Genomic DNA, 15,211 nt, shown 5'->3' on the forward strand with positions numbered 1-15,211 from the left:
TCCTCCTCAAGTCCTCAATCTCACTGCCTGTGTTTCTGAGAAGCTGGAGTCCATTTGATATAAACTGCCTCAAGTCCCAGTCTCTCAATCTCAATATGAGCTCATTTCTCTTGAGCTTCCTCTCAGGAAGGATCAACCTTTTTACAAGAGAATCCTTTCACCTGGGACCTTGAGTCAATACCATCTGAACTGTCACTGCAAATATCAGTATATGCGCTGCCAAAGCAAGCACTGTCACTGCAAATATCATTTGATCCTCATAACCTTATGAAATAAGATACTATTATAAATCTCTCAGTCATTATTTGCTCATCTATAAAATGGTGATAAATGATCTGCCCAAAATTATTTGGCATTAAGTGACAAAGACAGAATTGAAATCTGGGTTTCCTCTTTCTGAAGACACTATAATTTTCTAATCATCTCCCCGCTCTCATGTCGGCACTAACTTCTCCAGTGGTTTAGGTCTACATTCTCTCTTACCCCTCCCTCCAAATCCACCTCCAAAACCCCTTAACTTTAGCCCTGGCCAGGTAGCTCAGATGGTTAGAGTGTCCTCCCAATTCACCAAGGTTGTGGGTTTGATCCCTGGTCAGGGCACATACAAGAATCAACCAATGAGTGCATAACTAAGTGGGACAACAAATCAATGCTCGCTCGCTCGCTCTCTCTCTCTCTCATTCCCTCCATCCCTCCTGTCCTCTCTCTCTCTAAAATCAATAAATAAAATAAAAATTTTTAAAACCCTTACAACTTTAAGTATCACCTCCCTACTTATTTCATCTCACAAAATTTAGTATAGTATGGTGTAGGAGTAAAAGCACAAGTTTGGAATCAGAAAGATGTATGAATTATGGCTCCATCAAGTTCTAGTCTGTGACTGTAAGGTAAATAATCCCTCAGTGAACCTCAGTTTCCTCAAACATAGCTGATCATAATACTAATCTGTTTTGTCTTCACAGTTCTGTTTTATTGTTTCAACATGAGGCAATGTGGCTAGGAACTAAGGGAATGATGCTTTTGAGCCAGAGTGATGGGGTTTGAATCCTGGCTCAATACTTACAAGTTATGTGACTCCAGGCAGGTCATTTATCCTTTCTGTGCCCCAATTTCCTCATCTGTAAAATGGGGAAGATATTAGTATCTACCTCACAGGGTTGTTATGAGGTTTAGATGAAGTGGTACCTGTATAGCACCTACCAGTGTCTAACACATTGTAATGTCCAATAAACATTATCTACTAAGTCACTAGATTGTAGGTGCTTTGTAACTTAGAATCCAGTAATGACTAGAATAATGAAAAACCTAGGAATAATGACTTACACCTGCATTTCCAAGAGCTCATACAGCTAAGGCACTTAATAAATAATTATTAACCACATTAATTAAGCATAGGACTCTGGATGCTGTAAGTTTAAGGTAAAACAAATATTTCTTCCCTGTCTTGCTTTTTATACTATCTGTAAGCACACTGCAGTGAGTGATCACTTTTCAGATCCAATCAACTACCCTGACAATATTTATTACCTGCGACTCACTTTTAAGCTTCTCATGCAAACTAGCCCAATGAACAAAACACTCAGGTGCTTTGACATTGTAGGAACTGACTACACTGACAACTTTTTTTTTACCCTTGCGTCTCAAAAAGATAAAGAAGAGGCTTATATTTAAAAGCATTTCCCAGGATTTAGGTAGCTAAACGAACATCACAGAAATAAAATCATCAGTGGGCTGAATCTTATAGGTCTGGACGTTCCCAGAAGAAGCCTTTTCACTTGAAAGTTGCTGAAAAATAAAGGTCTTAAAAATCATATATTACCATAATAGCCAGGACAGTATAAGAGTCATAAGAAAAGGTAAATGGCATAGTAATTAGGATTAGAAAATGTTGATTTCCATGGCACTGAAACTACTTTGACTCAAACCCATCTATTCTCAAACTGGACTCAGGAGTTAGTCACGAGGCTGTTCATCCAAAGCCCCAACTGCCCATACTAAGAAAATGGGATAGTCTAAAGAATGCTACGTTGTGACAAATCAACCACTCTTCCACTTTATATTCCACAAGAGATACCCTTGTTTTTCCTTCACAAAATACTAGCACTAAGGTGCCCCATTATTTTTTATTAACTTAGAAACATCAGGAAATGCAATTAGTAATCCTACTCTTCAACTTCTGCCCAAGAAGTAGGAGAGGTTAATGATATCAACTACCAAAGAGCAAATATGTTCAGGGCAAGTCTAAGTCTCTATTTGATTGTTTAAAAAATAATGTTTGCCTCTTACAAGACTGAACAATTAAAAGAACTGTTCTGGGCCAAACCTGAGAAAATGCAGTTACAATAGCAATAATAATGGTATCACAGCTATAATTTGAGTATTTACTTAGGAATCAGGTACTAAGCTAAAAACACTTCTTCCTCACAATAATCCTACTATCATTGTTCCCAATTCATACATGATTGTGCATGAGGTCAAGGGACTTGCCTAAGATCACAAAGAGCTATTGGAACAGTGAGACAGGAACCTAGGTCTGACTCTAAAGCGGGGGTTGGCAAACTATGGTGACAGTCTGCTTTTATATGGCCCAAGAGCTAAGAACAATTTTTACATTCTAAAGGTTTGTAAAAAGAGGAAAACAAAAAACAAAGAAGAAAGTGCAACAGAGACAAAGAGACCTATGTGACCCATAGAGTTGACAATGCTTACTAACTGGCCCTTTATAGAAAAAAATTTCCAGACCTCTGGTCTAAAGCCTTGCACCTTTAACCACGATGTCATACTATCTCTATAGGAAAGAGGTTTCTATGTAGTAGGTTCCTTATCTTAACACTATAATACTCATTTGCATTTAACAGAATTTTCTTTATATGACCTGTCTACCCAAGAAGGCTAAGTTCCTTGAAGGCAGGGATCTTATATTTATTTGTTATTTTCTGTGCATAAAACATAGTAAGCTGATTAGGAAATTTTGTTGAGGAAAGTTAATAAATCACACACTTTTCCAGAGAAATTACATAGAGATGCACATACCTATGCAGCCAATTTAGCTTAAGGGGTGCTACAAATAAAATGCAAGAGTTATCAAATATGAAAACCATCTAATATATCTACAAATTAAGAATCCTAGGAAGAGATATTTTGCACACGGCTCAGAATTGTATTGCCTTACAAATGAAAAATAAGCCTTAGTTCACCCATTGCCTTGATGCACACAACTATCCTTCCTTGCTACCCTTGAGATGCACATTCCAGAAGTCTATACTCACTGGAAAAGGGTGGGTGGGTGGGTGCGTAGGAGCTGTACATTGGGAAATATCTTTTCGTGTCAAGGCCTCTTCTACCTATCTGCAAGTCTGAGAAACAAAGCTCAATAAGGTCATCAATTTAAGCCTGTTCCAAAATGAAGATAATCTCACCAATGTACTGCCCAGAAAGAACTGTTTGTCCTCCGTAAGCTCTTCAGCCATATCCACCCTCACAGACTTCTTAGATTAAGACAGTCAGCAATGTGCATCTTTTGCTCTTATGAGGCCCCAGCAGAGGCCAAAATGCCTCTGAGCCTGTAGTTTTATTTGCCAGGCTCCCCTGGTGAGCAAAAATTATAAATAAATAAATAAATAACCTAAAAAAAAAATACTACACCAAGACACAAAAAACTGAAGCCATTTATTCAATGATCTATCAATAACCATATGCCGCCAGCAAGTCATACTGCATATGTGCGGTGTTCCTAATTACTGCTTGGCTGAACCGTCCTTATCCTATAGTACAACACACCTCTGGAAGATCTTTAACTCTTTCCTGTCCTCTCTTCCGTACGCTTGAACTGGAAGGGCCAACCATATGAATATGCATATCAGATTTTACAAACATAGCACAATACCCTACAACGTCATTAAAAATGCCTAAGCCTTCTTTAGCTTCTTTCACGATCGGGTTTTTACTTGGGCTACAAGAGAGTCTTCATTCTCCACCAGGAGACGACACGGCACAGCAAGAACTGGGTGATGGGTAAAGGTGGACTCTGGCTCCAAAAGAACGCCAGGTTCCGAGCAGTAGAGATACTACTGCAGCTTCAATGGACCCTAAACAAACTGCCACGCCAGAGAAATAGATCGCTAGGTTGTCTTCCCCTCCCCCAGTCTCCAGCCCAATCCGAGACACCGCACCCACTCTCTTCCTGTCTTCAATCCCGGGTCCCAAGCTTGGAAGGCAGAGGCAGGGGAGTGCAGAAGAAAAAAGGGGTGAGTCGGAGTAAAAAAAAAGGTGTGGAGAGACAGAGGAAAGGGCGGCGCGAAGAAGGCAAAATGGGGTGCGAGGCTAAGGAGGAAATGGGATGAGGCAGAGAAACAGGGAGCGTAGCATAAAAAAGGGAGGCGAGGAAGAGAAACGAGTACGGGGGAGAGTAAGAGGCTAAAAATGAGAGGAATCAGAAGAGGAACTCAACATAGGCCTGGCAGGGCCAGAAGAGGAGCCCAAGCAGCCCGCGGGCAGAGGAAGGGGGAGCGACAGAGGCGGACGTCGGGGTGAGGCACTTGCCATAAATCATAGCCAGGCCGGTTTCGTGAAGGAAGCGGGCCCGGCGGTGCTTGAAGAGCCAGATAGTGAGAATGGTGAGGGTGAGCAGCACGATGAAGATGAGCAGATTGGCACTGTCCTGCCGGTGACTCTCTTCAGCTTGCTTCTCGGACACGATCTCCTCGTCCATGGCTCTTGTCGCACTGCCAGCGCCGTCCGAAGCCCTGGCCCAGCCAAAGACGCCCATTGCAAGGAGCAACCAGAGCGGCCGCCTGAGCCTCTGGGCCCGAGGACCGCCGCCGCCAACAGCGCGGCGGAGGGGCGACCGCAGCCAGCCGCGCGGAGCCATGATTCCCCCCGCCCCCTACCCCTCTCTACACCCGGCGCCGTCCGCGATCGGACCACGCCCCTAAGGCTCACGGGAAGGGGGCGGGGCACCAGAGAAGCCGGAGGAGTGCGCGCTGCCGCCGCCGCCACCACCCTACCCGCTCTTAAAGGGGCCACGACACTGAGCTTGCTCGGCCTGATCCTTTTGCCCTTCTGTCAGGCTCCTTCCTCACCAGCTCCTCCCAGCACCGGACAAGCACACTACGACGCTGCCAGGGAATGAAAGGACGTCGAATCTAGCTCACTGCCTTCTGGAAAAGAAATCTCGGCTCAGCATAATCAAGCAGCGGCAGATTGCGCTAGGCCTACTTTGATCCTATTCTTAGAGCTCTCAAGGGGAATCCATCTTTCATAACCCATCTCGGTATTGTCCCCCAGTGTCTCTTAACAGGATGAGGAATTGTCCCCTTGGGAGTGGCCTAAATCTCCATCTCTGTAATTTAAATCGAATTCTCCTTGTTCTGTCCTCATTGGGAAAAAACAAACAAAAACAATGTTATAGTAGTCCATAAAAGAATGGACTCAAAGTCAAGTATTATGTGTGTCTGTATGTTTGTGTTTATTTACATGTAAACACCTGATATAATTCATCTCCCACATTGGGAACCTGTAATGAGAAACTCATCAATCTCTCAAAGAAAGTTCATGCAATTTGTGCTCAAATCTATCCATGCTCCAAACACTCACCTTACTTCCCTTCCTAACCCAAGAAAGCCTTTTTGGTGTGGCCTGGTCTCTCTTTCTCTGTTTCTCCTATTTACTGCTGTATTTTTAAAATTAACTTAATTATTTTATTTTTTAATTACGGTACACATTCAATATCATTTTGTATTATTTTCAGGTGTACAGCATAGTGGTTAGACAATCATATACTTTATGGAGTGTTCACCCCCCCAATATTTCCAGTACCCACCTGGCACCGTACATAGTTATTATATGACTGACTATATTTTTATGCTGCACTTCACATCCCCATGACTATTTCGTAACTACCAATCTGTACTTTTCAATACCTTCACCTTTTCCACCCAGGCTCCCAACCCCTCTCGCTTCTAGCAACCATCAGTCTCTTCTCTGATCTGAGTCTGTTCCTGTTTGGTTTGTTCATTTATATTGTTCTTTACATTCCACATACAAGTTAAATCATATGGTATTTGTCTTTCACTGTCTGGGTTATTTCACTTGGCATAAAACCCTCTACATTCACCCATGCTGTTGCAAGTGGTAAGATTTCATTCTTTTTTATGGCCAAGTAATATTCCACTGTACATATATACCACTACATTTTTATCCACTTTTCTATTGATGGGCACTTGCTTGCTTCCACAGCTTGGTTATTGCAAATAACACTGCAATGAACATGGGGTACATATATTATTTCAAATTAGAGTTTTGAGTAGTTCTTAGGATATATACCCAGAAGTGGAATCACTGAGCCATAAGACAGTTCCATTTTTAATTTTTTGAGAAACCTCCATACTGTTTTCCATAGTGACTGTGCCAATCTGCATTCCCACCAACAGTGCACAAAGGTGCCCTTTTCTCCACATCCTCACCAGCACTTGTTGTTTGTTGATGTATTGATGATAGCCATTCTGACAGGTGTGAGGTGATATCTCATTTTGGTTTTAATTTGCATTTCTCTGATGATTAGTGACATTGACCATCTTTTCATATGTCTATTGGCCATCTGTATATCTTTTTTGGAGAAGTGTCTATTTAGGTCATTTGTGCATTTTTTACTGGATTTTTTCTTGTTTTTTTTTTTTGGTGTTGAGTTATATGAGTTCTTTATAAATTTTGGACATTAACCCATTATCGGATGTTATCATTGGTGAATATGTTCTCCCATTCAGCGGGTTATCTTTTTCTTTGTTGATGGTTTTCTTTGCTGTGCAAAAATTTTTTTAGTTTGATGTAGTCCCATTTGTTTAGTTTTCTTTTGTTTCCTTTGCCTGAGGAGATATAGCAGAAAAAAATATTACTAAGAGAAATGTTCAAGATTTTATGCCAATGTCTTAGAAGAGTTTTATGGTTTTGAGTTTTACATCTGTAAATCTTTAATATATTTTGAGTTTATTCTTGTATATGATGTAAGAAGGTAGACTAGTTTCATTGTTTTTGCATGTGTCTGTCCAATTTTCCCAACACTATTTATTGAATAGACTCTCTTTATCTCGTTGTATGTTCTTGTCTCCTTTGTCAAATATTAATTGACCATATTGTTGGCAGCCATCCGTCTCGAGAGACGATGGTGTAGCTTCTTAAGAGTCTATCTGCACCGCCGAGAATGGTTGTGCAGTCCGACTCGGGAGTGACACGGTATCTGTCTCCTCCCGTGTTGAATCGACATCTTGCGATGACGCTGGAGTGTCCTCTCCAGTGAAGCTGAAGCTACAGAGCCTGGGCAGGGTGATATGGAGGGTCTGCTGTTGCCCATGCAGCAGACCCCCCCTCTCTTCGCAGCTGAAGGGTCCAAGGGAAAGACGGAGTCAATACAGCTTGGCTTCAGGTGCGCCGCAGGAGTTGCCGGTGTTGACTACAACGTCAAACCGCCTTAGGGACTCCGGCTCCGGATTTTCTGTCGGGGTTTATTTACTCCCTTAGCCTTTCCCCTGAAGAGGTATGCCGCAAGGCAGCGGAGGTTTTTTGGAGTCAGAGTTTTCCTTCTCTGATGTGCCCTGACTCGAAGATCGAACCAGCGACACTTAGCTCGCAGGCCGACGCTCAATCCACTGAGCCAAACCAGCCAGGGTATTTGACCATATAGGTGTGGGTTTATTACTTGGCTCTGGGTTCTATTCCATTGTCTATAGATCTGTTTTTATGACAGCCATGCTGTTTTGATTATTATAGCTTTGTAATATAGTTTGATATCAGGTGGGACGATACCTACAACTTTATTCTTCTCTCTCAAGATTGCTATGGCTATTCGGGTCTATTGTGGTTCCACATAAATTTTTGGATTATTTTGTTCTAATTATGTGAAATAAGCCATTAGTATTTTGATAGGAATTGCATTTAATCTATAGATTGCTTTTAATAGTATAGACATCTTAACAATGTTAATTCTTCCTATCCATTTGCATGGTGTGTGCTTCCATTTATCTATATCTTCTTCAATTTCTTTCTTCAGTGTCTTATAATTTTCTGAGTGCATGTCTTTTGCCTCCTTGGTTAAACTTACTCCTAGGTATTTTATTTTATTGATGCAATTGTAAATGGGATTGTTGTCTTAGTTTTTCTTTCTGGTAGTTCATTATTGGTGAATAAAAGTGCAACCTATTGCTGGATTTTATTTTGTATCCTTCTACTTTAATTTCTTTAGTAGGTTTTTGGTGGAATCTTTAGGGTTCTCTATATACAGTATCATGTCATCTGCAAATACACATTTTGCTTCTTCCTTTCCAAATTGGATGCCATTTATTTTTTCTTCTTGTCTGAATGCTGTGGCTAGAATGTCCAATACTATATTGAATAAGAGTGGGGAAAGTGGACAACCCTGTCTGTTTCTGAATTTTAAGATATTTGCTTTTAGTTTTTCCCCATTGAGTATAATGTTATCTGTGGGTTTGTCATGTATGGTCTTTATTATGTTGAGATACATTCCCTCTATTGTCACTTTTCTGAGAGTTTCCATAATAAATGGGTTTCCTGCTGTCTCAAAGCTAACTTCCCCTAGCTCAGAACTGTTGACCCTGTGTGAGACTGAGCTGCCTCCAACACCCCGGCTTGGTTGGAAACTCCCTGTCCAGCAGAGGTTTCAGGACAACGGTGGAACAAATTTATCCAGGACACTGTATTTTGTCTGGGGGGAATGGGAGGTGGCTAATCTCTCTAGTGGAGGAGAGTGCAGAACTTTCGTCTCCCGTGCCTTTTATTGAGGAGGGAATTCGGGAGATACAAGGTTAAGACTTATGAATCATCAATAAGCTTTCAGACACTTGGGTTACAGTTGACAGTTACTGATTATAGATATCAATATAGAGAACACAGTGACCACTCTGTGTCAGGGTCCGCTAAGCATCCTGATGCCATGTTGACATCAGATTCAAGGCTTCATACATTTTTAGCTACAGATCGTTTATAGTTAACTAAGAGATAAGAAAAGCTGAGCAAGCTATAAAGCATAATATGTAGTCTTTAAGTCCAATTACCATGGGAACCCTCTGAGTGACCTTTGGTCCTGTCTGCCGCAGAGCATTTTGGTTTTCTGCTGAGAATTAAAGGCCTCCCGGGGTGGGGTGGAGGGCTAACTCACGGCTTGGGCTACAATTCCAGAAACCACAAGGAGCGGTTCCCCACACCTGAGAAAGAACATACCTGCCAAGAAGGACTACTGGGGGCTAACAGGGTTCAAATTCAAAAAAAGAGCTTATCATCTGTTTCTAAACATGGGCCTCTCCATGAAAGCCACCTGCCATTTGTACTGAACTGCTTGCCTGCACTGTGTTTTTGCAGGCTGAGCCAACCATTACAAAGGAGTTCCTGGAATCATATTTCGGCCACAGAACTGAGCCATTCCTGACCAATCCAAGCTGTGCAGCTGTATCCTCATTAGCATCTTCACCAACCAATCAGAATGGCTCCACTCTGACTAATCAGGACAGTGCTTTTGGATCTAACTGTGAGGATCTGGAGTCCTCATTTGCATGAGGATGGACCAATCAGAGGCAAAGGGCATGAACTTCTCTAGCTATAAGACAGCTCCCCTCTGTTCGTGAGAATGCAGTTCTCTTTTCCTACTAAGGCTGTGTTTCCCAAGCGGGGGAAGTCACCTGGCTGGAGGAGCCAGTGGCAGCCCAGGTGAGCAATCTAGCCAGAGAGGGACCTTGCCACAGGGCGGGCCTCACAGCGTGCTGCACATTTATAATTAAGCTGTAACACTACTGAGCTCTTCCACAGCCATGCTGTTATCACAGTTGAGCTGTTTGAACTGAATAATTTCCTTCCGTGCACCCCAAATTGGGGATTCCTGTTGGTGTTGAATTGGGACGCACGACCATCAGTTTACAGAAGTCACCTTTGACACCATTTTTCATCTCTCTTCCTCAGAGAATATTTTCTCTGTTCTTAGCCTCTCAACCTCACCAGAATTTTCACAGTTCTTATCTCAGAACAGTGGATTCCTATTTTCCCCATACTTCTCAGATCACTCCTTAGCCTGTGTGGGCTTTTTGTTCCGTCTAGACATTCATTTTGTACCTCCACATGAATGAACTACAAATCCCAAGCCCTGACCTGCCACTCTCCCTTCAGGCCTCTACCTGTTGGATAGTGTATACATATCCTGTTCTGGCTCCCACCAATCTCAAAAACTAAAAATGTTTTTAAATATTATTTTAACTTTATTTATTTATTTCTTTTTAGAGAGAGGGGAAGAGAGGGAGAGAAACATCAATGTGTGAGAGAAGCATCCAATGGTTGCCTCTTGCAAGTCCCCAATGTGGGGACCTGGTCCACAACCCAGATGTGTGCCCTGACTGGGAATCGAACTGGTGACACTTCGGTTCACAGGCCACACTTAATCCACTGAGCCACACCAGCCAGGGCTAAAATGTTTTTTTAAGTTAGTTCATTATTTTTCCCTACAAACATGTATTCTTCCTCAAAATTTTCATACCACCAATGGTACTACTATTAACCCAATTCCTATCATTCTGCCTAGAATTCATGATTCTCAAACATACTCATTTCACGGACATATAACCTTCTGCCTTAAACAAGTAACATTCAGGCAACACCAACCTGTCCTGGTGTAGATTCATTCCCACCAACCAGCTCTTTAGACCAGTATTCAAGTCCAAATTGGGTCAGGAACTGTTCCAGTAACTACGAGCTTATTCTCTGCTCTTAGTACCTAGGTCTGTCTTTGCCTTCTCAAGAAACCTCATGGCTTCCTGTTCCCTATACCCTGACTGCAGCCTAACCATACTGCCATATTCACACTGGGCTGGACTTTGTAAAGGCAAGAACCCCACATGAGGATCCTTCTCAGTCTCCCACTGCCCCCCCCAGACCTATCATGGTCACCCCAGAAGACTAGCAAAGGAGTATACCTGCTTCTTCAGACCTAACCACCCAATTCAAGGCTGTTTTGCCTCAGCACAAAACCACTTTTCATCCCAAGTCTTCAAGTCCTAGACTCTACCTCTGTTTATATGACCCAAGAAGCTTAGTATGCACCCCTCAGCAACCTCTTTACAACAGAATGCCAGGAGGAATCTTGAGATGACAATAACTCTACCAAGTGGGTTATTCCCCATGAGCCTTCATCTTCCCTCAGAATATACTTCTCTCTCAACTCAACACTGCTAAAGCTTCTGACTTTCACCTTTCAGTTTCTCCTCTTACTACTTCCCTTCCTGCCAATCCTTGTCGTGTGCTCTCTGGAATGCCCTCCATTATGAACTAACTACCTAACCCTATCAGTTGCTGCACGGATGCTCCCTCCATCTTCTCCTTTTACTGGTACCTGAATTTCACCCAGAACATCACATGCTCTGAAGCTGTTTCAATTGGAGGCTGCTCATTTCCTCACCACTCCACTCCCCCACACACACATACTCCAAAGAACTCACACCCTGTATCATGTGGCCTGAAGGGGGAGTTGACACTCCACTCACTCCCCATTGTTCTTCCAAGTACATTACTTCTCCACCCTTCATTGAAGCTTGAACAACTTCTCCTGTTCTTACTGCTGTTATCTCATGACTTCCTGACCACTCCCACACATTTATGGAGGGCTTGGGCATCTGGTTCACACCTCCCTCTTTTCCTCTGGCTCACCCCCATCCTAACCCTGCCATCACCCTGAGTGACTTCCATTCCCACACAGACAAGTCACCTGGAATTCAAACCTTGCCTCCTTTTTCACTGGGAAAAACAAGGTCCTCAAGAAAGTGGTCACCTTCCTTACCCTGCAACCTACTTATATATCCCATTAATGCCTATCCTTTCTTCCTCCCCTCTAGCCTCCGTGTAACAGGTGTTTCCTATTCCCTTATGAAACTTATGCCTCAGTCTGTACTCTGCATTCCATCATCACCTCCTTCCTACCTCTTCCCGGATTTATTCCAACAACCCTCTCCCAAAGGAGAGAGGGTAGAAATAGAAGGCCAGTAGTATTAGGGAATGCCTATATTCAAGAAATAGAACAAAGTCTAGGTCACAACTATCAGAACCCAGCATAATTATGCTGGAGATTTCAGTGTATTTCCTAAACATAGCAATCCAATGTGCTAAAAAAGAAGAGAAATAAAAGCAAATAATATGTTCTGTGTCATTTTGGTATCAAGACTTTTTGAAATGAATAATCACATTAACCTCAGACAAGTAACCTGGAATACTTCGTGCAGGTGTGGTAATGAAACCCCAAGAGAGATATTAGTAAATCTGGAAATGCTCCAGCGGAGAGCAATTAAAATAATCAAAGTGAAAAATCAACGAATGTTTAAAGAAAGACTGAAGGATAAGAAAACTCTTCAGTCTGGAAAAACAGCTAGGAGAGTCAACAGCAGCAACAACAGCAATGATAATGATGGTTAGCAGTTATTGAGTGCTCACTGTGTGTGAGATTATTCTAAATAGTTTACATGAGTCATCTCAATCCTGACAATGATTTTATCAGGTAAGCAATGTTATTATCCCTGTTTTACAGATGCGGGAAACTGAGGCACAGGGAAGTTAAGTAACTTGTCCAAAGTCTCAGAGGCAGTAAAGGAGAAGCCAGGATTCAAACCCAGTCTGATTCTAGTGTATATGCTTTTAACCACAGTAGTATGTATCTTCCAGCAAACAAATCTTAAAGATATAAATAAAGTAACCACAGTTTTGTTTACTAAGATTCAAAACTCAAAATACCAAGGCACTACTTAATACTTTAAGAGGAATAGATTGTATCATTGTTTGAATGTTTTACACTGAGCACACACCACTTTTGTAAAGAAAAATATTAACTGGATGCAATTTCAATATAAATATTGAAAATCCTAGCTTTCCCAGAAGATAGTAAACTTCTAGAATTTGTTACCCAGGGAGGTTGTAATAAATAGCTTGAAGAAAGATTTAGTACCCATGATAAATACGAACCTTTCATAGATACCTATCATAGTCAGGAATGCATTCCTAGAGACATGGAGTTTTTAACAACTAGGAAAGGAAAGAATGTGCTAGATGAAAGGAGAATATGTGTGGGAAATGGAGACATGGATGAGTGGTGTACAAAGCTACTTGTCTAGATGCGTGGCATGCGACAAAGTTAATTAACTTGAAGACAATTCTATAATTGCAGTGGTTTCTCTATTCAATTGACCATCCTAGGGAAATGAGTCTTCATAAATAACATCTGGTTAGGAAATACTTTAAAAATCATTATCCTCACCTTTAATAACATCACATCATTTATCCACTGTGTATATGGAAAATAACTTTAGTTTCTTTTGGAAAACTGAAGGCACTTCTGGAGTCACCTAGGAATTTAAATGCTCTTTCTCATGAGGTGTGACTCTTGGTCTAAGAATCCATGAAAACAGTGCTACCATTAAATATGCCTTGCACCTTTGGGATTAACCTTGACCAGTGTATGAGTGGACCCAAGGTACTTATTTGAATGGTACAGTCTGTGGTAATTGTAACAATGAATAGAATACCTTGGCTTACCCTTCAGGTTGGAATCCACAGATAAGACAATTAAAGTCTCACTCCAGCCCTGACCCATGTGGCTCAGTTGGTTGGAGTATCCTCCCATAACTGATGAGGCTGCCAGTTCAATTCCCTACCAAGGCACATGCCTAGGTTTCAGGTTTGATCTCTGGTTGGGGCACGTGCAGGAGGGCAGGAGGCAGCCAATCGATGTTTCTCTCTCATATTGATGTTTTCTCTCTCTCTTTCTCTACTTAAATGAACCCTTAAAAATCTCATTCCATGAATATAAGTAAACCACTTATTTCTAGAAAACGTGGCACTAGCCTAGTTTCTTTTGCCCTCATTACATGGGTAAGTGATTCAAAGGAAGAGAGTGGGGAATGCGTTTTAAGAGGGTAATGGAGAAAATAAAATTTAGTGCCTGGGTACAAGTCACTTTCCTGAAGACTAGAATAATATGTTAGTGGCTTATACAAATATCAAATCCTTACTGGCTCTTCCTTTTTTTTTTTTTTTTTAAATAATCTCATCCTTTTAAAAGAAAGGAATAAGGCCTCAACTCCTTTAAGAAACCTCTTACTCAGTTTCTGCTTCAGATAAATTAATATTAGAAAACATAATTTAAAAGGGTACCTGAAAAGGCTAATTTCGATTTCACCATTATCAAAGTCAAAACAAATTTTTCATAGTCATTTTTTATTTTTTTTATCAACTATCTTTTCTATCTTGTAACCTCCCAGGGGTGGAGAAAGAAGTACTTTCCTGTCTGGTACAGAGATTATTTCCTGGTTCTCACTGACTATGAGGTTTATAAATAGAACTATGACTGTAAGGAATACATTATACTGTACTTGACATTGATCAAGTACTGTGTCAAAGCTTGACTTAGAGGTGAAGAAATTGGAGAGCTCCCAGAGAAAAATAATGACCACAATTAAAGGCCTGGAAAATGAGATCCAGGACAAAACCTATACATATAGATAAAGTTGAAGAAATCTGATAATTCTTGGAGGCCTTTTATTTTCTAGTTTTTTCATCTTTGAGGAAGCTCAATTATATCAGAAAATGTCATCAATCAAAGGGTTATCAAATTAAGACAGCGTATAAGTCGATAGAGACTTTTGAACCCAATTCAAATTAATGGAAGGACTCTCTATAAAGAACCTTTCAAATAAGAGCATATCTCTCCCCCGTTCTTTCCCATAATTTAGTAGTTCATTTAGCAAACATTTATTTGAATGGCTATCATGTGACAGGCAATTTTCTAGACATAGAAATCTCTGTCCTCTTGGAACTTACATTACAGTGGAGTTAGTAAACAGTAACACAACAAACATAAAAAATAGGTAAATTATAGAGTATGTTAGGTGATAAAACTAGAACAGGCTTAGGGGATCTGAAGGGAAGAGGGCAAATTTAAAAGAGGTGGTGAGGATACATCCTCAAGCATGTGAGAGAAAACTGATGCAGCAGGGAAAGAATGTTGACCATACTATGTAGTTACCTTGTGATATGCATTTTACAACTCTGTGCCCATCAGGGGGCACTGGAGGATTTGGTGCAGAGTTTGGGGAAAAAGGGATTCATTCAGTTTTGGCCATATTAAGTTTGAAGTGCCAGAGGATAAAGATAAATGACCAACAGGTGGTCAGAAATG

The 15,211-nt window shown here is 41.2% G+C and overlaps 1 protein-coding gene across 1 annotated transcript in view; it reads right to left on the bottom strand.

Annotated features, from left to right (window-relative positions):
* SLC9A6 (solute carrier family 9 member A6) overlaps positions 1–4,903 on the bottom strand; it is a 51,068-nt gene extending 46,165 nt beyond the window's left edge. The window contains exon 1 of the mRNA XM_090264691.1: positions 4,543–4,903. Within this exon, the coding sequence (XP_090120817.1) occupies positions 4,543–4,870 (328 nt within the window). The 5' untranslated portion in view covers positions 4,871–4,903. The remainder of the gene's footprint in view (positions 1–4,542) is intronic.
* Positions 4,904–15,211: the final 10,308 nt, after the last annotated feature.

Source organism: Furipterus horrens, unplaced genomic scaffold, assembly GCF_987537825.1.
Source record: "Furipterus horrens unplaced genomic scaffold, mFurHor1.1.pri manual_scaffold_17, whole genome shotgun sequence".
Taxonomy (NCBI): Eukaryota; Metazoa; Chordata; class Mammalia; order Chiroptera; family Furipteridae; genus Furipterus; species Furipterus horrens.